Source organism: Mustela nigripes, chromosome 6 (assembly GCF_022355385.1).
Source record: "Mustela nigripes isolate SB6536 chromosome 6, MUSNIG.SB6536, whole genome shotgun sequence".
Taxonomy (NCBI): domain Eukaryota; kingdom Metazoa; phylum Chordata; class Mammalia; order Carnivora; family Mustelidae; genus Mustela; species Mustela nigripes.
In genome coordinates this window covers 7,636,412-7,661,829 of record NC_081562.1, presented here as the reverse complement: position 1 = coordinate 7,661,829, position 25,418 = coordinate 7,636,412, and the positions used below count along the sequence as shown (strand labels likewise).

Here is a 25,418-nt window from a genome sequence, read left to right as displayed (position 1 = left end):
TTAACAGTATCAAAGATCAACTGATCAAAATTTTAAAAATTACAAATACATTTCTTTAGCTTTTAGACAGTCTATTAATTAAAAGACTGCCCATTTAATAACTGGGATATGTATTTATAGTCTCAAAGGACTTCCCAATTTAGGAAAAGATTTTTATCACTCTGTGGCCTGAAAAACTTCCAAACAAAAAACCACCAAACTCATGGCATATCATGTCTTCTAAAATGAACAAGTTTTATCAATGTGGATGCAAGTAGTAACAGGAAAATAATTTTCTGGTACTTGATTCAGTTACTGGAAAACTTGTACATTTATTTAGAACAATTTGGTTATGTAACCCAACTACAAATTTAATTAAATCTGAATATACATCAAATACTTACACAAAAATGTAACATCTAACATCTGCACTGAAATGTGCTATAAGTATAAAATATACTCTGGATTTTGAAGACTTAGTATGAAAAAAAGGAGATTTCACTAGTAATTTTTCCATACTGATTACATGTTAAAATGTTAATATTTTAGATATGTTAGTTTAGATATATTCACTTAATTTCATCTGTTTAATTTTTAGTGTTTTAATGTGGCTAGTAGAAAATTTTAAGTTTTGGATGTAGTTCAGCTATGTTACATTTCTATTAGCCCTGATTAAGTCAATTTAGTAAAAATCAGCACAGGATCTTATCATGAGATTATCAAATACAAACTAACTATACCATCTTCTCACCTAGATCACTCTCCTCACTTGATGGTTCATCTGTCTTTATGTTTTCCTCCGCCTTCTTACTATCTGGTTTTTCTTCCTACCAAAGGGAAGGCAAATAATGCTTTCAGTATATAACAACACACCAATATATATACTAATTTATAAAAACATATATAAACTGTTTACATACGTTATATTTCAATTGTTAATGTAACCCTTCTTACACTGTTTTAGTAAACTTGTTTTAGCTTTGTTTTCATTTCTCTATTTAAATTAAGAATAGGTCCAATCCCTCCTCCAAACCTTTTAAACAAGTTTTAGAATTTGAAAAATGCTGGATTGTAGGAAGCTAAGACAAATACATAACCCATACTTGTGCTGCACTTTCAACAGGCTCTGTGGTCCACAACTCTCCCTAATCAACATATTACTATCCCTGCAAAAAAAAGACGAAGCATTCACAAGTGGGAAACTATGAACAGCCTCACATCTGTTCAGATTATGCTTTACTGACATAAAAATCTTTACATTTTCAATGGTTCGGAGTTTGGAATTTTAAATACGGAACAATGGACCCATCATACACAAATGATGAGAATTCAAGAATTTCAAAGTACAAATGAGGAAAACCAAATTTCCTTACCATCCTGTAAGTAACCAGTGTGGTTTTTGGAGTATGCCATTAGATATTCTCAACGCACAGATACAAGACAACTCTGCACTTTGACCTTTCCATTTAATAATGCTGTTTTAGAATGTATCACAATTAGCACACCCCGTCTATTCATTTAACTGTATTAGTATAAATTATGTAACCAGTTATTTAGGTTGCTACTTTTTGTAACTCTTAAAAATTAGAATCAAAACCCAATGTCATTACCAAATATATGTTGAGACCCTACTACATGCAAGGTGTCAGACATTTTAGCATTTAATTCCAAATCAGAATGTTTTCTTACAAAATATTTTAGCAGAGACACAGATTAAATATAATTTTGTCTTCCTACATGTTTACCACATAGCAAAATATTCTATATAGGAGGCACCTGGGTGGCTCAGTGGGTTAAAGCCTCTGCCTTTGGCTCGGGTCATGATCTCAGGGTCCTGGGATAGAGCTCTCTGCTCGGCAGGGAGCCTGCTTCCTCCCTCTCTCTCTCTCTGCCTGCCTCTCTGCCTACTTGTGATCTCTGTCTGTCAAATAAATAAATAAAATCTTAAAAAAAAAAAAAGAAAAAAAAAAAAAGATTCTCTCTGTTCTCCCCACCCCTTGTATTCTCTCTCTCTAAAAAAAAAAAAAAAAAAAAAGAAGGAAGGAAGGAAACTTGGGGGAAAATATTTAGATGTGAAAACACAAAACAGAAATAAGAATTCTGAAGGAAGCATTTTTGTTTTGAAGGAAGGAAGGAGAAGGAAAAGGAAAAAGGAAAAAAGGAAGAGAAAGGAAAGAAAAAAAAAGAATGGGAAAGGTCTTTGGAGGAGGATCAGAAATAAAAATGAAATTAAAATGAGTGTTCAGAGAGCTAGCAAGCTTGGCTTGGCTTTAATCCCCTCCTCTGTCCATTGTTAGGGCTGGTTTCCTGCCCACTTTAAAGGCGCTAGCAGCCTGTTTTCTGCTTGCTTTCTCATGAGCCACCAGAAGTCTTTTTTGTTCCCTCTGCCCCACTCTTCCCTTGAAGGAAGCATTCTTAAGGGTATACCCACCCCCATATTTAAACTTCAGCTACCGGTAAACTCCTCCTAATCTATTATGCACTTTTTTGGGGCGAATCTGCTGACTCATACTCAGAAATAATACTCAGGTGAGAAGATAGAAAAACTTAAGAATTACTGATTTGGACTATTTTTCATCTACTTCGCAAATTTTAATCAGGTACCCACAATGCATAAAGTCCTGTGCTCAGTGCTACAGACGCAAAGATGACGAAGACTGCATAAGGCACAGTCACAGAGCTCACCGCCCACAGGTCATGCACGTCACACACACAAGCTTTTATCCCCAAACACGGTGCACATTCACCCCAAATACTCCGTGTTACATCAGATTTCAGATCCTCCGTATCCAACAGAAATTTTACGAAGATCTTATTTCTAAGCGATCCTGAGGAAATCAGGAGTGGTAATTTAAGAGCAGCACTTTAAAAACCTTAGAGTACTTTATCACTAAACATACAGATGAAATTCATAACTTACCTTGATACTGTCTTCTGATTTAGTTTTATGAGTGGCAGGTGGTATTTTACCCCCCATGCTTGAGGAAAATGAGAAAAAAAGATATTTGTTTAGAAAATTAAAATTCACTGAGCAAAGCAACATTTATTTACACTGGGAAAAAAAAAGACAACTACTCAGAAGGTTACCTTCTCAAACCTTTAAGAGGAAACTCAATTTGAATGCTCCAGTATTAAGTTTTCTCAGCTTAAAATTTTAATTTTTTCTAGCATACTGGCTAACAAAAATCTAACCCTTTCCCTGCCTCGATAAGCCTAATAAACAAAACTGTATAGCTTCCCTATGCCCATTCCCAGAGGAAGAGGCAGAAAAACAGGCAATGACAAAAATCATATGTACAAGTTGTGGAGTTCAGCAGGATAGTATACTGAATCCAAACTTCAACTTTAGTAAGAGTTCACTTAAATTCAAACAATCAATTTATGAAATAATTAGGAAGTTGTAGTATAATAATTCAAAATGTTTGTTTCCTGTTTGTATTCTTTGTTTGTATTTCATAATGCCCCTTACAGTATAGATTTTCTCCTTATCCCTTCTACAATTCACCCATTAACACTTCCCCTTGGCCTTGTAAGTCCTTTCCCAAATACTCCAGGACAACACCACGAACTACGCACGAATAACTTAAAAACAAGGAGGAAAACAGATTATGAAGAATTAGTGCCGTATGCTCCATTTGGGTCAGACTCTGAAGTAAATGGGCCCCATGCAGCAGTCCTGGGACTAAAATGTTCAACAAATTAAGGGCACTCCTCCATGACATTATCTGGAGGTCACAAGAACTTAACTAAATTTGCCTTAAAAAAAAAAAAGCCATCAACTTTTATGGAAAAGAGAGAGAAATATTCACCCAGAAAACCGAAAAAAATCTACTTCAAAATACCCTCAGGTATTAATTCTTTACAACTAAAATTAAATCCACGTTTACTTTCATCTTAGGTGGGTGGAATTTCCGGACACAAGAGATGTGTACGTTGGATTTAAATGGATATTGTTTTCCAAACGGGAAATGGATTTGATTCTTCCAAATTCCTTTACCAATTTACGCTTGTATCAGCGGTGCATAAGAATTCTGCTAATTATTCTTTAAAAATCCAGTTGTTCCACACCTCAGCCAACATTTAGCTACTAACCATCTTTTATATTTTTAGCCATTTCGACAGGTGTATCGGGGTATCTCATTGTAGTTGGGTCCCTTTCCATTTATCTATCGGCCATCTGAGTAGCCTATTGCTTTTAGATTTTGTCATATTTATCTGCAGGTATTCTTTGTAAACTCTGCATACAAGCCCTCTGTCAGTTTTATATGCTGCAAGTAACTTCTCCCAACCCATGGCTTGTCTTTCACATACAAAACAAAGCCAATGTGAAGTGAAAGTATTAATATAAAACAGCAAACACACTAATAGACAAAGTTTGGAATTTACTGTTAAGCACCGATCACGAAAAATGTGTACATTCCCCCCATTCAGTTTAATGTGACAATTACCAAAAAAAAATCTTATTTCTTAGTTTGCAATTCAGCAAAATAAAATGAATAAGAAAACAGCCATATAAACAAAATTCTTTAAAATTCTGATCTACACAAAAACTACTTTTCAAAAGAGCACAGTATTCAAACAATAGTTCCTTGCAGTTAATTTTTTTTTTCAAAAAAAATTTTATTTGAGAGCTCTTGAGAAATCACAAAGGAGGGGCAGAGTGCAAGGGAGAGCGACAAGCAGACTCCCTGGTGAGCGCAGAGCCTGCTGTGGAGAATCTTGATCCCAGGGACCTGAGGTGAAGGCAGATGCTTAACTGACAGAGCCACCCAGGCACCCCTTTTGCAGTGAACTTTTAATGAAGACACAGGGCTCCTTAAGCTGTTTTCCCCAAGTTTCAAAATGCAACATTCAAGAAAGTATTTAGGAAGACTTTCAAACATAGCCACAGCAATCTAACTTATGTTAAAACTTTGGGAAATGACAGTCTTACCAAGAAATATATCATGTTGGTGCCTGGGTGGCTTAGTCCCTTATGCTTCCAGTGTTTCCGCTTCGGTTGTGACCTTAGGGTTGTGGGATGAAACTCTGGGGCTGAGCTTGGGGCCTGCTTGAGATTCTCTCTTTCCTCTCCCTCGGCCCCTCTCCCCATTTGCTCAAACAGGTTCACGCTCTCACTCTCTCCCACTAAAATAAGTAAACCTTTGGGGCGCCTGGGTGGCTCCGTGGGTTAAGCCTCTACCTTCCACTCAGGTCATGATCTCAGGGTTCTGGGATTGAGCCCCGCATCGGGCTCTCTGCTTGGCAGGGAGCCTGCTTCCCCCTCTCTGCCTGTCTTTCTGCATACTTGTGATCTCTGTCAAATAAATAAATAAAATCTTAAAAAATAAATTAAAAAACAACAACAACAAACCTTTTTAAGAAAATGCATTAAGCTAAATCTAATCCTTAGGAAACCAAGACAAACCCAAACTGAGGGAAATTATCCAAAATAGTTGGCCTGTAATATGCAAAACTGCCAAGGTCATGAAAGCCAATGAATGATCGAAGAATTCTTTCAGAATAGAGATTAGAAGTCACAACAATAAAGTGCAACATGGAATTCTGAGAATTAGATAGTATTAATGCATCATTCTTAGTTTCCCGAGTTTGGTGGCTGTACTAGAGAGACTATCCTTGAACTGTAGGAAATACACAATGGTGCTGAGGGCACAACACTAGAAACCGTTGCAGGAAAAATGTTTGCACTGTATTTCAATTTTCCTGCAAATTTCAACTTTCTAAAAAAAATTTAAAATAGGGAGGAAAAAGAACACAGGAAGGTTATTCATTAGCTACATTTAGAGTTTCTCACCTTACAAAATCTAACTACTGGAAGGTTAAAACCAACTTATAAGTACAAAAATTTCACTTAATGCTTTCAAGATTTAAAACACACTAATTCCCTCCCCATTACTGCAAACTGGACTCTACCAGTATAGGCTTTTATGCCACCAAGTAGGGCTAGTACAGAGACCTTTCTCATATGGACTCACACAAGACCTCATTCATAATTCTCTTAATTTGATACATTCGAAATGCTTTGAGTCATAGTTATTATTCACCTGTACAAAAAATTGGATGCTGTGTTCTCAACTCATTGCAAACAGAAGTGCATCCTGTTCCTTTCATTTAAAGTATTTACTGCAAAGCCATTCGCCATGCACTGTGCTGGAGATTACAACACAAAGATAATCCCTCTGATCTTAAATCACCATAAAATGAAATACTAGTCTCAAAAAATGCTTCTTCCTATAAAGAAAACCAAAAATACCCCAAACATACTCACTGAAAACATCCTTATCTCCCTGGATCCTCACAGACTGAGCCAAAAAAAATTCTTTATTTCTCTTTGTCCAATTAACAATGTCGTTAAATAAATTCTTTTTTTTTCCTATTTTTTATTTTTTTCTCTTTTCATTTGTCAAATTCTTAACATCAAATAAAATTTTAAACTAGAAACAGTGGTAAAAATTCTGGTAAATACACAAACTAAACGAACTGTTCTTTAATGTTTGAACCTGGGTACGTACAACTAATCTAGAATGAACAAAGAACTCTGATACGGTTTCAACTTTAGGAGCTTTTATAGTAAGATTAGGCCTTGGAACGTTCCTGGACCCAGAAGTCTCCAGGTTCAGTCCACCCTCCTATAATCCTGCATTTAAGAAGGCTGACATGAAGGCAGAGAGAAATTGATGCACTTCAAGCAAAAGCCTCAAAGACACAAAAATTTTAAAGAGACAACGAAAGCTTCAGAATAGGGCCCCTACGCATGCCAACATGCTTCATCCCATACTTAAACTAAAAATTTAGGACGCCACAAGGGAAACATACGTGGATGACTAAAAAAGAAAAATAAAAGGATTACCTATGTGAAAATTTTTAAAGATTTTATTATTTATTTGACAGAGACACAGCGAGAGAGGGAACACAGGCAGGGGCAGTGGGAAAAGCAGGCTTCCCACTGAGCAGGGAGCTGGACGCTGGGCTTGATCCCAGTACCCTGGGATCATGACCTGAGCAGAAGGCGGCTGACCACCCTGGTGCCCCACATATGTGAAATGTCCAAAAAAAAACCCCAAAAATAAAAAACAAAAAAACCCCCAAAACATAAGTACTTTCCAGAAATAACATTGATAATATTTTCCAAGCCTTAAACTGGAATTCTCTAGATAGCCATAATCACTCCAGCCCAAGCTATACTGTTCTTTGATTTGTTTCAGCTTTTTCTTCATAGCTCCCTTTTTCCTCCCCAGCAGTGGAACAAAACATTGTATATACTCAGTATAATGTTGAGTCTTGGCATCAACCATTTCTTCCAGTGGTATACACACCCAGCTTTACCTGGAATATTATAAACAACGGCTCTTTCCTATGATGGATAAAAAAGATTAAAAACATACAAATATCTAAAGTGATGCATTTGTATTATCAAGTTATTCAAGAGGAAAAAACCGACTGAAATCCAGGCCTAACCTCCTAGTCCTGAAATTAGCATCTTGTAGGTTTTCCATCTTTGTAGATTACAAACACAGTATTCTTGTTAACTACCAAAAACAGTTTTTAAGGTACTGCAGTAATTATAAGTGATATCAGAATTTAACATTTATAACATATGCAAAATCTTACCATAGTTAGAAAACTAGTGGAGGAAAAAAACTGAGAAACTTCTTAGAGGAAAAAAACACCACGACATACAACGTTGTCAGATTGTAACTTAAGTTTCTTCCTTAGAAGAGTTTGTTGAAAAAAATATTCTTGAAATTATCTGGTCATCAGGGGTTCACTTTCCCCTATAAAAATATCACTAAAATAAAAAGATCGCTGTTTCCAGTAGTACCTCTAAAGAGTCACATTGCTTTGCATTGTCGTTATCATCACCACGAGGTGCGATTTGTGTATCATTTAAATTCCTTACTAGTAGTGATGTTTAAAAAAAAAAAAAACCGTCTCGGGGAAGATTTCCCTTTCTCTCTTAAATTCTCTCCAAATATGAAAAATATTAGTTTCTATCATACAGTAAATATCAAAACAAATTTCTGTATTTATTCACCTCACTAAATAAACTGCACTTATACGGTTTCCTAGCACCTGGCACAATGCCTATGCAATTAATTCCGTGCACGTAGCCAGGTACTCTAGATTTAAGGACAAGAAGAACAGATCATGGTAATATGCTGGTCCTTGAAAAATCATTTTTCTTCAAGTGTTCAGTGTAATGGCACCGCTACTACCGAGGTACCAATAAATGATTCCCAAAATAATTCTACGCAGTAAGGACCGCTGTAAATTCAAAGTTAATCTAATAATTGCCATTTTATTAGAACTCGTATAGCAAATTATTATTAAAACACTATTTAAAGACGTAATGCGTAAAAGCGCTGTTGTGTCATTGCGACCTAAGCAGGACACGGTATTTCAAGAAAAACAACTCCACGCGAAAACGAAATCTTGCAGCTGCCCACCCGCACCACGTCTACAGGACTCAAGCCCATGCAATCCCCTGCATTTCTATTTTGCCCAAGACACACCCCTGACGACCTCAGGGTGAGGGAACCCAGCTGTGCCTCCACCTTCCCCACCTCTGTACTATCTAAGCTTTTCAATCCTCCATTAGCCCCCGAAGTCGCCGCCAGTTCCTGGCCAGAGAGAACCACAAACAGGCGGCGACTCCGCAGGCCCTCCCGGCGGAGCTCCCCGCCCGTCCACCCCACGCAGGCTCCGGCCCAGCTCCCCCCTCCAGCCGTCCCTCTTCCCACCCGCAACGGTCCTCGGCCCAGGTCTCACCTCTCCACCCACTCCCGCAGGAAACGCATTTCCTCGGTGTGCAGAACGCTCGGATCCTGCTTACACATTTTCACGAAAGCCCGAAGCTCGCTCACTTTGCGGGGGTCCATGGTCCAGAGGCAGTGGCAGGCGGCAGGCGCGGCTGGGGTTGCGACCCGATTCCAGGCGCGGGTACTAGCTCAGCGTGATCGTGTAGAAGGGGGCGGCTGCCGCGAGGCAGAACAGACTAGAACCTCCCCGGCGCTGGCTCCGCCTACCCAACGGTCTCGTGACCCCGGGTCCTTCGCCCGTCCATTCCTAATCCCTCCGCCTCTGCCCCTGCGCACTTCCTAGAACCTTCTAGAAGTGTGGCTGTTCACGCTGCTGCCTGCCTCCTTACACATGCTTTCTTATATTCTAAATCTGAGCGACTTCTCTGAATCAATCCCCCCACTTGGTGCTTTCAAGGACACGGGAAATATCAGCCCCTGCAGGGAATCATTTTAGAATCAGACGTTCTGTGCGTGTGGGAATTAAGTGGAGCGCGACGACAGGACAGCAAACAGGCCCTCCGCCAGGAGCGTCCGCCACAGGCCTGGGCGTGACGTCATCATTCAGCGCCGCGTGGAAGGAAAGCCCGGCGAGCGCTACTGGCCGGAAGGGGAGGGGCGCTTGGCTTGGTTTCCCGGCGACGCAATTCTGTGGACGGCCGCTTCTCCGGCTGTTTTCCTCTTTTGCTTCCTGCCGCGTGAGCGAGGACGTCATGCTTTGGTTACTCTCAGCAACTAAGGTGGTTCCCGCCGTAGCAAGCGCCCGCTGTCTCTCAGGTTAGACTCATCTACGGTGTCCCCTCCGGGGCTTGCTGTCTGAGAAACTTGAGGCGCCCCAAAGGGATTCAAGTTGGTCTCAGGCGATCCCTGTTTCGGCGGACCCTCCCCCGGCTGGGGCCTCCACTCCCAAACCCTTTGTACGCTCCTTGGATTTCTTCTTTACCTGCTGCTTCTGGAAAAGGGTGGGCCCTGTGTTCTCCCTTCCGTGAGGTATTCTGGGAAGCCGGAATGACTGCGGAGAGAAAAGTGTGTGCCATCCCCCAGAGGGGCTGTCTTCAAAGTTACTTGGACTCCTAGAAGTTGTGTCAGTTTTCACTTGCGTAGATAACAAAGTGTCTCACGTCAAGTAGCTTATGTTTTTGTTCGGTTACCTTGAAATGCTTTTTTCGTGTTTTCATGGCTCCAGCATGTACAAGAAACATGTTTAGTAACACAAATCCCTTGAGCATTTCCTCTCGGAAGAGATAGTGCTTGGAAATACTCCCGGGGCTTTTTAATGTCTGAAGCCCCGTTCTTAAAGGCAAGATGAAGGAGTCCAGGAATAATGGGGGCCATTCTTTTAGGGTGTACTTTCGCGAACAATTAATCTGGTGAACATAAACCTCGATCAGTGAAAGCTGAGTCAACTTTGCGGGCGGACCGGCCATTGGATCGTATTTCAGGGTTTTGGCTAATAGGTGACCAATGTGTAAACCAGAGCATACGGTATTTGACATTAAATCTATGTCTTGGCGTGTATTTCTTACAGTGATCTGCTTTAATGAAAGTGGGATGGTAATTACAAGATTTGTTTTTCCTGTAAAAAATAATCACTGTCTAGTGCACAGAATTTGCTTTTTGGTTCTAATAAGTAAGTGGCAGAAAGCTGTCCTCCATAGGATTAGGTAAATAGATACGTAGCTTGTGTTAATCATATAAGCCATAACCTATGATTTAGAGCTGGTACCATCTTTTGCTTGTGACTTTTTTTTTTTTAATTGAGATTTTGTGGAAAACTTTATTAATGGGAGGTTTGGGTTTTTGTTTTTGTTTTTGTTTTAGGATTTTATTTATTTAAGAAAGCGCGCACAAGCAGGGGGAGCAGCAGTGGGAGAGGGAGAAGCAGGCTCCCCGCTGAGCAGGGAGCCAGATGTGGGGCTCAATCCCAGGACCCTGGGATCATAATGAGCCACCCAGGTGCCCATGAAAATTTAGCACTAGATACTGGATTATACATGCTAAGATCTTTCAAAAATATATTCATTATGGTTCATTTTGTCTTAAAGCAATAAGTAAATTAAACTACTTCCTAACATTAACACTACAGTATATATATATAGGAGTGTTGAATAGGTGATCTGCTTGGATCTTCACAAGTGGATTAAGTTCGGGCAGTTATCCTCATTTTACTGAACTGAAACCAACATAGGATCACAAGTTGCAAGTCATCAGTTTTAGTTGTATAATTGCTATCTTGTTCTTTTTCTGTAATACCACCATTAGGTCTTAACTTTGGCTTAGTAGAGTCCTTTTGGAACCTTTTATTGAGCCAAAAAGAATGTTCTCTTCATTAAATAACTTTTTTTTTTTTTAAGATTTATTTATTTATTTGACAGAGAGAGATCACAAGTAGATGGGAGAGGCAGGCAGAGAGAGAGAGGAGGAAGCAGGCTCCCTGCTGAGCAGAGAGCCCGACGCAGGACTCGATCCCAGGACCCTGAGATCATGACCTGAGCCGAAGGCAGCGGCCTAACCCACTGAGCCACCCAGGCGCCCTAAATAACTTTTTAATAGACATTTTGGATGAATCTCCACTTCCCTGGAGTTGCTGTCTTATCAGGATGATAGACAAGCAATAGATAAATGACAGTATAGCAATAGAGTCTAACAGAGTCTTGACTCAAGTGGCAAGGGGGCTCAAGAAAGGCAGTGATGGGTCTTTAAAAATGTCATTTAGGGACTTTACTAAGTTTCAGAATTTGAAAATTCTACTGTCTTGAGATGCCCATAAATAGAGCTTTGCATGCCTATATGTGCTCTTGGTTGCTGTTCTTTAGAAAAACTCTTCAGTGCAGAGTATTGAGTACAATAGGAAGCTTTGTCATCTGTGAAAGGCATGCAATCCTAAAGTGAAAACATTGACTAAAGAATAAGTTTTTTAAAAGCCTGTTTGCAGTTAATTCATTCAGTAAACATTAAACACCACATGTGAGGATGGAGCATAGTTTCTACCATCATGGGAGGCAAAAAGCAAATAATTGTAATATAACATACTAAATTTAGTGGCAGTGGTAGGGAGAAAGAAAAAGTGATAGATGTTTCCTGGCAGCAGGGAGGGGGCCAAGAGGAAATGTGCATGTGCCCTTAAACATTTGGAGACCTTGAGACTTGAAAAAGGCTTTTATCAAGCAGACTATGGAGTAATTGAGCCATCCTGCCAGAGGGAGCATATGGAAAGGCACGGAATGAAGCTTCTCAATCATCAGTAAGCCTGGAAGAGCCTTTTTGAAATATGTTCTTAGGTAGGTAGTAGGTATTACACCAAAATGGTTCTGTGGTCAGATAAGTTTGGGGAGTGTTGCATTTCGTCATGCCCATACTAGGCTAATTCTATGTCTCCCAAGAAAGAAAGGTATTTGGCAGTAATTTGCAAACAGTATTTGACCACGGGGCCCTTTTTCTGTAGTGAGTCTTGAACTGGTAACCCTTGGAACACCCTTTGGAAAATTTTGGGCTCAACATAAGGTGTAGGAAGAAGTGATTAAAAAACCAAGCTAGGGGGGCGCCTGGGTGGCTCAGTGGGTTGGGCCGCTGCCTTTCGGCTCAGGTCATGGTCTCAGGGTCCTGGGATCGAGTCCCGCATCGGGCTCTCTGCTCGGCGGGGAGCCTGCTTCCCTCTTTCTCTCTCTCTGCCTGCCTCTCCATCTACTTGTGATTTCTCTCTGTCAAATAAATAAAAAAATAAAAATAAAAAAAAAAACCAAGCTAGGAAGAAAAGCTGGTGGCTGGCTCATGAAAGGTCTTGTATATTCCCATTCCTCTAGGTAGTGGGAAACCATGGGATGATTGTAATCTATTGAGTAAGATTAAATTTGAATTTTTAGTTATCTGTTAAAAGAGTGGAAAATGGACTAGAGGGCATGTTGTTACTTGCATTTTTAAATTTTCAGACACTGGTTTTTGGTTTTGTTGTTGGAATTTTTTTTTTTTTTTTTTGCAGCTCGCAATAGTCCCAGATACATGTCTGATAAACTTTACTACGTAACACATTTTATAAAAGTAACATTTATTATACTTCAAGCTTTTATGACTTTATTTTCTAAAAATAAGTTTTGTTCACTTTTTACTTTGTAAGATTTTCATTTATGTGAGCGGGGGCGGGGGAGGAGGAGACTCCCCACTGAGCAGGGAGCCCTACATGGGGCTTGGTTCCAGGGCTCTGAGATTATGACCTGAGTCAAGGCAGATGCTTAACCAACTGAGCCACCTAGGTGCCCCCTCAAAAGAAGTTAATGCAAATCGTTCCCAGTCCCTCCTATAGAATTTCCTCTCCACCTACCAACTAGAAATCAAACAAAATTAAGTGATAGCTCACATTTTACTATAGCAGTCTTTAAAGAGTAGATGTTATAATCTTTTGTGGTTTCTAGATTTGTTATATTGCTATATGCCACTGAACTGTATTTTGCCAAAGGTGATTGGGTATTAATTTTGCTATATTTGTTTACATCTTTCAGTCACATTAAAATTTGCAGTCATTACATTTCTAAGAGATGAAAGTTTAATAAAATATGATCAGTAGATTGCTAAAAAAAAGGAATATGCAGGATGCAAGTCAATCCAAGAAATTGTTTTTGGTTAATAAAAAAGGAATATACTGGATGCAAGTCCATCCAAGAAATTATTTTCAGTTAATAAATTCAGGAATCTCAAACATAGCACACCCAAAACTTAACACCTGCAGTCCTATCTCAGGTAATGGCAGAGCTCTTCTCTTAGTTACTAAAGCCAAAAACTTGGACTCCTGTCATGCCCAGTATTCAGCCTATCAGTAAATTCTGCTTGGCCCTTTAGACTATCCAGAATTTGATCACTACCACTCTTGCCTCCACCATCCTGGACCAAGCTATTACAATATTCTACTGGACTAGTACTGGATTCTAGCAGTAGCCTGATTTCCCTGCTTCTACATCTGCTTACTTTGAGTCTTTTCTTAATGACAACAGCCAGGGATGCCTGGGTGGCTCAGTGGGTTGAGTGTCCAATTCTTGATCTTGGCTCAGCTCATGAGCCCTGTGTCTGACTCCACACTCAGTGGGGAGTCAGCTTGAGAGTCTCCAACCCCCTCTGCCCCTCCCCCTGCTAAAATAAATGAATCATTAAAAAACAACAACAAAACCACAACAGCTAGAGTGGGCCTGTTTAAATGTATCAGATATCAGTCACTCTTCTGTGTAGAGCCTCCAGTGGCTTCCTGTCAAAACCATAACAGAGTCCAAACTGTGATCTAGCAGTCCCTGCATAATCTGACCTCCTGTTACCTTTCTAACTTCATCTTCTTGTTCTCTTTAATTGTTCACAGTGATCACAGTAAGGAGGGTCAAACACACCTTACACATCTAACCTTAGAGACATTTCACTTGCTTTTCCTTTTGAAATTTTCTTTGACCTCATATGCCCATGGTTAACTCCTTTACTTTCTTTACACCTTTACTCAGATGTTAACCATCATTTTTCTGTGCCTATCTTAACTACAGTTTCAACCCTTGTATTCCAGAACTTCTGTAACCTTTTATTTTGTTTTCTTTAGCACCTATGACTAACATCATATTTTACTTAATATTTGCTTATTGTCTTTGCCCAGTTTGTAAGCTCTGTGACAGCTAATATTTTGGGTGTTTTGTTCATTACTGTGTCCCAAGTACTGACAAATAGTAGGTACTCAAAAAACACCATTGAATGAATGAAAGAATGAATAAAAATCATATATTTTGAAAATAATAGCAATATATTTTGAAAATTAGGGGAAGCTAAGAAGTAATTGTATTGAAATTAAACTAAGTTCATTTAAAATAAGCAAATGTCTGTAAACATTTAGCTAAGACCACTTGCTCAAAGTCTGATACATCAGTAACTAATTTTTCTCCCATCATAACCTGAAATTATAGTGGCTAAAGTTGGTGTTTTAGAGTAATGTCTCTGTAGAGCATGTGTACATAGTATACAGCAAAAAAGAAAACAGAAAGCTTCCTATCTGGAGCAATTCACTGTAGGCCCAGCATACATGAAATAGCCTCATTGCTTTGAGAAATCCAGGATAAGTGTAGTATTTTTTTAATTTGTGGAAAAATACACATAACATAAAATTTACCATGTTAATCATTTTTAAATATACATTGTGAAACTGATTTCTAGAACTTTATCATCTTGAAATCTCAAACTAGACCCATTAACACACTTCTCCCTCCCTTGTTCTGATAACCACGATTCTACTTTGTTTTTATGAATTTCTTACCTCATGTAAGTAGAATCATAAGGATTTGTCTTTATGACTAGCTTATTTCACTTACCATAATATTTCATATTTTATCCATGTAACATGTAACCCATGTAGCATGTAACAGGATTTCCTTTATAAGGTTGAATAGTATTTCACCATCTGTATGTTTATTCATCCATTAATTGGTATTTGGGTTGCTTCCACCTCTTGGCTATTGTGAATAAGTTCTGTAAACATGGGGGTGCAAATATAATTCTGGCTATTTTTAACTTAAAATATTTTATACTTTAATTTTTATTTATAATATATTTAAGTTATGTGTCAAATGCTGTATCTCTCTATTGGGGAAAATTCATTTCATGAATAACTTTATGGTCTGAATCTGTGTATCTTAATAAATTTTTAGTTCCAAGTGCTATACATATTTCAGAAGTTTGCATAGTAGTTTCAAATAGATGAAAAGAATGGGCCTGTAAACTCTGCTGAAAAAGACTCTGTGATTTGTAAATGTTTAGCTCAAAGAAAAGTAAAATGGTATTTGCCCATTTTCCGAATTCTTTTAATCACTGTCACCACAAACTCATCTTTTTCTAACATACCTAATCCAAACAGCCTTTGATCAAATGTCCACAATGCTGCTAAACATGTTAAAAGCATAATCTTAATATAGTATTAAATGTTACATACAAAATGATTAACCAAAACACACACAGTCGTGTTCAATTGTTGTATGAACATAATGTGTCTGTAGAATCAACTTAACGATTGTTTTTAGTTGACTTCTTCTGCACGGCTTTATGCTTTTTTTTTTTCCTCTTACCATCTTCTTTGAATCCTGCTGAGAGCATAGAGGGATTCCAGCTGCTGGTGACCCAATATACATCTTGTTCATCATTATCCACAAAAGTATATTGAGTTACTTGTTTGAGGCTATGGGACTTTGGTGAGTAATTGTTAAATGACTCTCTTCTCCAGCTGCATTCTTCTGCAAAGCCTTCTTCATCTTCCACACCATTTATAAGGAAGGAGTTCAACTCAACATCATCAACTTCTATTTCTTGATTGTTCTCAGTAATTCTCTGTGTGTTTGTATTTCTATTACCAGTCTTATCTGAAGCTGTAACAGATACGTAGTTGCTTATCCCACTTTCATCGAATGCCAGGGAGGAGAATGAATTAAGGCCCTTGTGGCCCAGTGAACCATAGGATGTATATCCTGTATCATATGAAGAAAATCTCTCAAAAACTGGATATTGACTTGAGGTAGCAAAAAAGGATCTTGTATCTTTGCTTCCACAGGAGCTTCTTGGACTATTTAAAAGTTCCTCAAGTGAGTCTTCAAAGAAATGAAATGAAAATGTTTCCCTTTCATCAAAAATTTCTGTAAAGACATCATCTGCCTTACAGAATGTGAAGCCATAGTCAAAAGAATCATCGAAGTGACTTCTGCCTCTGCCATTTAATCCTTCTTGGCCATATTTATCATAAATGTCCCTTTTTTCATTATTTGATAATACCGCATATGCCTCAGCTACTTCTTTGAATTTTCTCTCAGCTTCTTCTTTATTTTCTGGATTTTTATCAGGGTGCCATTTGAGTGCCACTTTACGATAAGCCTTTTTAATGTCCTCAGGTGAAGCATATCGCTGCACTCCTAGAACTTCATAGTAATCCACCATGTTTTAGCAGATTGTAGGGAAGGGGTGTTCTGGGTCTGAGTAAGGAGAACCGTAGTTTCTTCTCAGCTCAAGCTGTCCTGGTGGTAGTGTTAGAAGTAGTGACTTCAAATAGGTACATTTTTACATTGAAGACAATGTTACTACCATGGACACTGCTAGGAGACATTAGGATACTGATTATGTGGCAAGTGGAGTTACAAGCTTATGTCAGAGAGGTTTGCATTATGGTGTCATTCTGGGGTTGGGGGTGGGATGAGATCTTCCAAGTAGAGCTTGTCCATAGTCATACCAGACCATCCTGACCCTATAGACTATTTCTCCTATAGTCTCCTGGAAGCCTCAGACAATGCCTCATAAATTAGAGGGACCTGTTGTTGATGATCACAGCATGCCCCTTACATAATATGACCTTTAGGCTACTGAGCCTTAATAACTAATTTCCCAGTTTTTTGTTTTGGTTTTGAAAAATGAAATTGAACTAGGTAGAAAAGTATTCAAATAGATGACATTTTTGTTTATTTCAAACAAGAGGCAGTTCAATAGGAAATAAACTTGATTACAGTATAATAAGGACTGTAGGGAGAAGCACTGGATGGATGCTAAGCAGTCCTGAGAGAAACCTAGCCCAGACTTGGGCTGTTTCAGGGAAGGCTTCCTGAAGTAGCATAGACAAGCTTTCTGCATGCCAGTATTGAATGACTTGAGATGATGGTGTCCATCCACCTCCAAGTTTACTACTTAAAAACATGAAATTACAGATTTTGAAAAGTGTACACTTATATATTCAGTATATAATTATTGAATGCCTACTTTGAGACACGATTTTAACCACTGATGTTAATAGAAGTAAGAAATTCTGATATTTACGGTTTATGTTATAATGTAATATAAATAATAAAAAAGAAAAATAAAATAATGGGAGATAATGTGATATGTGCTCCCCCTCAAAAAGAAAAAATGGTAGCGTGAGTGGGGAAAAGAGTTACATCAGACTGGTTTTCAACTTTCTACAGTATACCAGTCTACATGTATGTATGTGTGAATGGCATACATGTGATTATATTTGCCTGCTTTTGAAAATAACAACAATAATGGTAATACTGAACATTATTTGAGCACCATCTTTAGGTCAAATACTATACCAAGTGTCTTACACACAGTTTCTCATGTTATTGTTAATAGCATTCCAGCAAAATAAATACTTTGTGCCCATAAGAAACCTGAGGCTCTTAAAGATAAATTTGTCTAAGGCTACCTAGCTTATTAGTGAAGAATCTGATATTTGAATTTGAATCTATCTGATTCTAAATTCTACTCTTTGTACTCTGTTGCATTTCTTGGACCAGGATTTAAGAGTTCAGGTTCTAGACATTCTACAAATATGTGTTAAGAACCTGTGATACAGATAGGAGTTAGAAAATAGAACATTCTGCTCTCAAGGAATTTATGTAATTGGAAGAAACACTGAAACTCTAATTTCAATAGAGTGTGAGGCTATTACACAAGGATTTACTTCTCTCATTATTCCTCCTCCCTTGATGTCTCATCCTTTCTAGCTGCTGTGCCATTTTCTCTAATCGCTCTACAATAAAACTCAAAACTATTGTCTCTGGTTGATGATTCTGCTTTCGTCTATCCTATTTTCTTGGCACATTCCAGGCTGGCTTCTACTTTTTTCCTCCCAGTCTTAACTGAGTTATAATTGACATATATGTTTAAGGAGTACAGTATACTGATTTGATAAATGTATACATTGTGAAATGATTACCAAAAGACGTTTCGTTATCATCCATTAGTTCACATAGTTACAATTTTTTTTTTTAATTTATTTATTTGAGAGAGAGACAGTGAGAAAGAGCATGAGTGAGGAGAAAGTCAGAGGGAGAAGCAGACTCCCCATGGAGCTGGGCGCCTGATGCGGGACTCGATCCCGAGATTCCGGGATCATGACCTGAGCCAAAGGCAGTCGTCCAACCAACTGAGCCACCCAGGCGTCCCAACATAGTTACAATTTTATTCTTGTGATAAGAACCTTTTTTTTTTTCCCCAAGTAAACTCGGTGCCCAGTGTGGGGCTTAAACTCACAGTGCCAAGATCAAGAGTCTCATGCTCTACTGATTGAGCCAGCCAAGCACCCTGTTTTTCTTGTGATAAGAACTTTTTAGATTTTTAGCAATTTTCAAATATGCAGTGAAGAATCGTTAACTATGGTTGCTATGTGGTACATGACAGCCCCACAACTTGTTACAAGTTTATACTTTTTGACCACCTTTACCCATTTTGGCTTCTGTCTTCTACATTCTGCTAAAACTTCTTGTCCCGGTCTCCATTGACTTCTGTGTTGCCAAATCCAGTAGTCATCCTTTTGGCCTCCTTGTATTTTGCAGCACTTGGAGGAGCCCTTCCCTTTATTAAGACACTACCCTTCCTAAATACCACAGTCCTCTAGTTTTTCCTCCTTTCTCCTGTGCTTTCCCTTCTTATACTAAAATAGTCACTGCATTTGATCTACACACTCTTGGTAGGTAATATCCAGTCCTAAGGCTTTAGATACTACTTAATGTGCTCATGAAATCTTAATTTATACATCTAGCCTGTTATTTTACCCCCTGGACTTCAGATTGCCTATTTGTACTCTTTTGGAATATCCAATAAGTGTCTCAGTCTTTGCCATTTCATTTAATGGTGCAATCATCCATCCTATTGTTCAAGCCAAAAAACCTGAGAAACATCTTAATTTCTTTTTTATTCTGCATCTAATCAAAAGGCAGACTGGTTGACTTTTGACCTTCAAAATATATCCCAGGCTAATCACTGGGAAATAAAGTCAAATAACAAATAATCTCTTCCTTCCAAAAGTTTATAATAGACTGGCAAACTAATTAGGAATTATGCACAGCATCATAGGTATTAAAACAGAATTAAGTATGGGAGCATTGAGGAGGGGCAGTTGCATCAGCATCACCAAGGTTGGGGAATTAGAAGGCTTCCTAGAGGAAGAGATGTTTGAGCTCCTGGAAGCAGGTAAAAGCCATTTTAGACAAGAGAACTGTGTTTTCAAAGGTAAATACTGTTACAGTACAGACTAGTTAGCTGGGGCCTTCAAGTGTGGCTGCTGTAATGTTTTTTTGAGGATTACTGGCTGGAGGAATGGACAGGGACCAGATCATGAAGGGTGCTAAGCTAGGGTGTAAAGTGCATTCTGAAAGAACATTCTAGGTTTGTAGTGCTCGTCTGAGAAGCTGGAAAGTTAAAGACAGATCCTGAATTTAAACCTGAGTTAGTTGACGATGCCTTTGAGGACACTGAGGCAAAGGACTATAAGGATCACTGTGGAAGTAGTATAGTTATAGAGGATGAATTAAAGAAAGACAGGATCCAAGAAAGGCAGATCAATTAGGGGACATATTCCAGGTGAACCAAAGAGGGTCTATACTAAGAAAATGGCCCTACTTTGAAAGGAATTGGATTTTAGAAATAAGACTCAACATACCAGTTTTGCTACCAACTAATTATGTAATTAACGTTTGGGCAAAAAACCCTATTTAGGGACACCTGGGTGGCTCAGTTTGTTAAGCCGCTGCCTTTGGCTCAGGTCATGATCCCAGAGCCCTGGGGTCGAGTCCCACATCGGGCTCCTTGCTCAGCGGGGAGCCTGCTTCTCTCTCTGCCTTTGCCTGCCTCTCTGCCTGCTTGTGTGTACTCTCTCTCTCTTTCTCTCTTTCTCTCTCTGGCAAATAAATAAAATCTTTAAAAAAAAAAACAAAAAACCCTGCTTTCTTAAATGTAGGTAAAAGTATTGTTAATTTGCGTCCGTTAGACTTAAGCTGACTGTGCTAGGAAGTGGTCTAAAATAGACGGATTGGGTATTCTGCTTTGTCCTCTTAAGGTTAAAAAAGAGAATTTGTTAACTTTTTACATTCAATCGTTTTGTTGCCAAAACAGTACTGTAGACTATGTAGTCCAGTGGGCTCTACAAATAGATTGTTCAAATTCTAGTTCTTTCTCAGTGATTCTTCATCTTGGGCAAGTTTCTTAACCTTCATGTGTCTTTTTTTCCTTATCTTTAAATGATCAGTATTGTAATAGCATCTACGTCAGACACACATGCTACTATTTGTATAAAGAAGTATAATACACAGATGGGATTTCAACAAAAAAGTGATAATTGCTGTCTCAAGGAAAGAGTGCAGGGTAACTTGGGGACAAATGTGGGAGGAAAGCTTTTCCCTGTAAATCATTTCTATATCTTTTGAGCTTTGATCCATATGAACATGTTACCCGTTCAGAAATTAGTTAAAAATTTAGAATTGTACTTATTTCACACAGCTATAAAGGATAGCTACTACATGTAGCGTCCTTAGAATACCTTTTGCAATGTAATAAACAGTGAATGTTGGCTGTCATCATGATCATTATTATCAGTGATGCTAGGATTTGGAGGTATTAAATATACTGGGCCTCTACCGTCTCTTGTAATAAGGAAAAGTGGAGCTGCATCCTATATTCTGTGAGCTTTGATTAGGACAAAAGTTGGCTGGGGCACCTGGGTGGCTCAGTCGGTTAAGTGTCTGCCTTCCGCTCAGGTCCTGATCCCAGGGTCCTGAGCTCAAGACCAACGTTGTTGGGCTTCCTGCTCAACAGGGAAGTCTGTTTCTCCCTCTCCCTTTGCCCCTCCCCGTGCTTGTGCGTGTGTGCATGTGTACGCACTCATGCGTGCGCTCTCTCTCTAATAAATCTTTCAAAAAGGTTTGCTTACAGTTGAAGAAAGCTTGGTCGTTATACTAAATTCCTCATTGTATTCCTTTTCTTCATAATACTCCTTCACAGTCAATTCACCAGCACAGTCTTGTATATTGACAACCCAACCCATTATCATCTCCTCCTCCTGCCTTCTCTCCTTTCAAGAAACACAAAGATCAAGGAGCAAATCACTAAAAATTAAAATGGGCCAAAAGCTATTATGTGTTGAGGAAGGTGGTGTGGGTTTTTTTTCTAAGAGTTTATTTATTTGACCGGCAGAGATCACAAGTCGGCCCAGAGGCAGGCAGAGAGTGAGAGGGAGGCAGGCTCCCCACTGAGCAGAGAGCCCAATGGGGGGCTTGATCCCAGGACCCTGAGATCATGACCTGAGCCTAAGGCAGAGGCTTTAACCCACTGAGCCACCCAGGCACCCCAGGAAGGTCATTTCTATAGGTGTTTGCAAGTAACGCTGTAGGAAATGTGATGTTTTAGTTGAGGCAGGGGTAGGGCTCAGGATCCCTTTATGCTCTTAAAAACTACTGAGCAGGTGTGCTCAGGTGGCTTAGTTGGTGGGGCAACTGCCTTCGGATCCAGTTGTGATACTGGAGTCTCGGGGTGGTGTCCTGCTTCGGGCTTCCTGGTGAGCAGGGGGTCTGCTTCTCCTTCTGACCTTCCCCTTCTCATGCTCTCTCTCTTTCTCATTCTCTTTCTCTTAAATAAATAAATAAAATATTTTAAAAAAAATTACTGAGCACCCTCACATCCCTACTCCTCCTGAACTAGAGCTTCCCTCAGTGTGGAGATAGAGCATTTTAGTGCAGTGGTTTCCAATGGCAAGTTGTAATCTTAGTAGGTCACGGTATTAGTTTCCTGAGGCCGCCATAACAAATAACCACAAACTTGGTGGCTGAAAATAACAGAATTCTCTCACAGCTCTGGAGGCCAGAGGTCTGAAATCAAGTGTCAGCAGGGCTGTATGCCTTCCAAAGGCTCTAGGAAAGGATCTGTTCTTTACCTCCTCAGCTCCTGGTGACTGTAGGTGTTCTTGGGCATGTCTGCCTCCATGGTCCCATTACTTCCTCCTCTTCTGCTTTCTCATCTGTCTGATCTCTCTCTGCATTTCTCTTACAAGAGCGCTTGTCACTGAATTGAGGACGTACCCAGGTGATAAAGGATGATCTCATTTCAAGATCCTAATTACATCTGCAAAGACACCATTTCCAAGTAAATTAAAAGGCTCTGGGGATTAAGATGGGAACATATCTTTCAGGGGCAAAACCATCCCAGAAATTGCAGTAATAAAATCATTGTAGTGTACTGAGAAACTTTTTAATGGAGTAGGGTAGGCAAATATAGAAGGAATAGTATTTAGTGAAGTTTTTCTTAAAGATTTTATGTACTTATTGGAGTGAGTGGGGGGAGGAGTAGAGAGAGGGGAATAAGCAGACTCCACACTGAGCGTGGAGACCAACGCCAGGCTCCACCCCATGACTCCAAGATCACGACCTGAGCTGAAATCAAGAATCAGACACTTAGCCAACTGAGCCACCCAGGCATCCCTAGTGAAATTTTTACATATATCATATTTATATGTCTGTCTATACTAGGTTCCATGTAAAATATATTTCTTTTTGTGAATCTTGGTTTTAAAAGGTTGAAATCCACTGTCTGCTATAACCGCATTTCACAGGTAAAGAAATAATGCAGAGGAATTACGTAACGTCAAGATCACATAAATGATAGAATTAACACTTTACTGTACCATGCTACCTTTAACTCTTTGTCTTAGATTGCCTTTCGGAGTGCATACTTATTTTCTTCATTTGTCTCTATATTTAACTCATCTTTTTCTTTTTTTACTTCTTACTATGAAAATTTCAAACATGCCAGTAGATAGAGTAGTATATAATGGACTCCCATGTACCCGTCACCCAGCTTCAGCAGTTACCAACTCCTGACCAGTCTTCTTTCATCTTCTCCCCAATCCATCCCACTCCCATGTTATTTTGAGACAAATCCCAGATTGTATCACTTCATCAGTAAATATTTCCATATTTAACATAACCATAGGGGCTCCTGGGTGGCTCATTCAGTTAAGCATCTGCCTTTGGCTCAGGTCATGATCCCAGGGTTCTGGGATTGAGCCCCACATGGGGCTCTCTGCTCAGCGAGGAGCCTGTTTCTCCCCATCTCTGCCGTTCCCCGTGCTTGTGCATGCACTCCCTCTTCCCCACCCCCAAATAAATAAATAAATAATTTTAAAAAATAACCACAACACTATCATCACACCTTAAAGAAGTAAGCATTACTTCCATAATACCATCAAATATGCGATTATTATCCAGATTTCCAATTTTTTCATAGATGTAGTAAACAGTATGAGTGGATACTTGTTTTACAATTTGTTGCTTGAATCAGAATCCATATAAGGTTTACATATTATAATTGACTGATAATAATTTTTAAGGTTTTTTAATCTATAAGTTCCTATTTCCATCTCTTACCTGCCATAAAATTTATGTGGAAGAAACAGAATTGTTTGTCCTGTAGTGTTTCCCACATCAGGACTTGGTTGATGCATCCCTATGTTGTCCTCTAGCAAGTTCCTCTGCCCTATGTATTTCTGTAAATCACTTGCCTCATCTTTGTTAAGCCTTCAATGTATATAGACTGGGCATATTCCCCAGTGGGTATTCTGTACATTTTCTAAAGCTAGATGCCAGGAAATACTTGTTTTTCCTTTTTCCCATTTTTCACTATTCTTAACTGTATTTTCACACTGCCTAGAAACCTTTACTATTTTGTCTTTTTAATCATCCAACAAGCTATAATTTTTTTCAATAATCCTCTGTAAATTTAATATTTAAGACTCCTAACTCACTAAATGTGTGTTCCTCATTCATACCACATAGTCCCTACAAAAACCTTTAACTTGATCGAGACATCACCTCCTCCTGTTGTAGCAATTGTATGTTCATGAGGAGATTATATAGTAGTTTGTGTTGTTGAGATCAACAGAGAAGACCTACTAAGCAACAGGGTGGAGGGATAAGAGCAAAGATTTTGGAGTTTAATAAACTTAGGTTTGGGGGTGCCTGGGTGGCTCAGTCAGTTGAGCGTCTGCTTTCGGGCCAGGTCATGATCTCCAGGTCCTGGCATCAAGCCCCGCATAAGGATCCCTGCTGGGTGGGGAGTCTGCTTCGCCCTCTGCCGCTCCCCCTGCTGGTGCACTGGCCCACATGCTCTCTCTTTCTCTCTCAAATAATACCTAAACAAAAAAAACCTAGGTTTGAATTTCAGCTTCCCCAGTGATGTGTAACATGGCACAGATTAACTACTTTGAGTCCAATTCCTTGTTTGTAAAAAAGCAATGATGATGGCAGTTAAAATCTTAATTCTGTAATTTGGTATACATACAAAGGCTTTAATGGTCTGATCCTTACCTTTATAATCTTTTCATCTTTCTCCAGCAACCCACTGACCTGAAATGCTCTTTTCCCCCCTGGACACACACACACACACACACACATACACACACACATACACACAAGGGCCTTTTATGGACTTCTCTCTTGTAATCTCATTTATAACACATTCCAGACCCATTTCTCTTTCAACTGACTGATTTTTTTTTAAGCTTTTATCTTTAGACAAACCATAAGAGACTCTTAATCTCACAAAACAAACTGAGGGTCGCCAGCGGGAGGGAGGGTAGGGAGAGGGTGGTGGGGTTTATGGACATTGGGAAAGGTATGTGCAATGAAGTGTGTAAACCTGCTGATTCACAGACCTGTACCCCTGGGACTAATAATACATTATATGTTAATTAAAAAATAAAAAATTATTTTTCAAGAAGATTTTATCTTTAAGTAATCTCTACACCCAATATGGGGCTCTTACAACCTGTAGATCAAGTCGCGTGCTCTACCAATGGAGCCACCCAGGTGCCCTTCACTTGAC

General features: G+C 39.2%; 3 protein-coding genes across 3 annotated transcripts in view; 1 reads left to right on the top strand and 2 right to left on the bottom strand.

Annotated features, from left to right (window-relative positions):
* The window catches only part of ST13 (ST13 Hsp70 interacting protein), a 33,049-nt gene extending 23,983 nt beyond the window's left edge, over nucleotides 1-9,066 (bottom strand). Inside the window, exons 1-3 of the mRNA XM_059401938.1 lie at nucleotides 8,749-9,066; nucleotides 2,900-2,957; nucleotides 731-806 (exon numbers count right to left, since the gene is read on the bottom strand). Of these exons, the coding sequence (XP_059257921.1) occupies nucleotides 731-806; nucleotides 2,900-2,957; nucleotides 8,749-8,858 (244 nt within the window). The 5' untranslated portion in view covers nucleotides 8,859-9,066. The remainder of the gene's footprint in view (nucleotides 1-730; nucleotides 807-2,899; nucleotides 2,958-8,748) is intronic.
* Nucleotides 9,067-9,394: 328 nt separating this feature from the next.
* XPNPEP3 (X-prolyl aminopeptidase 3) overlaps nucleotides 9,395-25,418 on the top strand; it is a 73,930-nt gene continuing 57,906 nt past the window's right edge. The window contains exon 1 of the mRNA XM_059401935.1: nucleotides 9,395-9,554. Coding sequence (XP_059257918.1) covers nucleotides 9,491-9,554 — 64 coding nt within the window. The 5' untranslated portion in view covers nucleotides 9,395-9,490. The remainder of the gene's footprint in view (nucleotides 9,555-25,418) is intronic.
* DNAJB7 (DnaJ heat shock protein family (Hsp40) member B7) lies at nucleotides 15,388-17,959 on the bottom strand. The gene has a single exon (XM_059404582.1). The coding sequence runs from the start codon at nucleotides 16,713-16,715 to the stop codon at nucleotides 15,795-15,797; it is 921 nt and encodes a 306-aa protein (XP_059260565.1). The 5' UTR covers nucleotides 16,716-17,959; the 3' UTR covers nucleotides 15,388-15,794.

Excerpts from the sequence above, each read along its gene's own strand:
- DNAJB7 (XM_059404582.1), bottom strand. The coding sequence starts at position 16,715 with ATGGTGGATTACTATGAAGTTCTAGGAGTGCAGCGATATGCTTCACCT.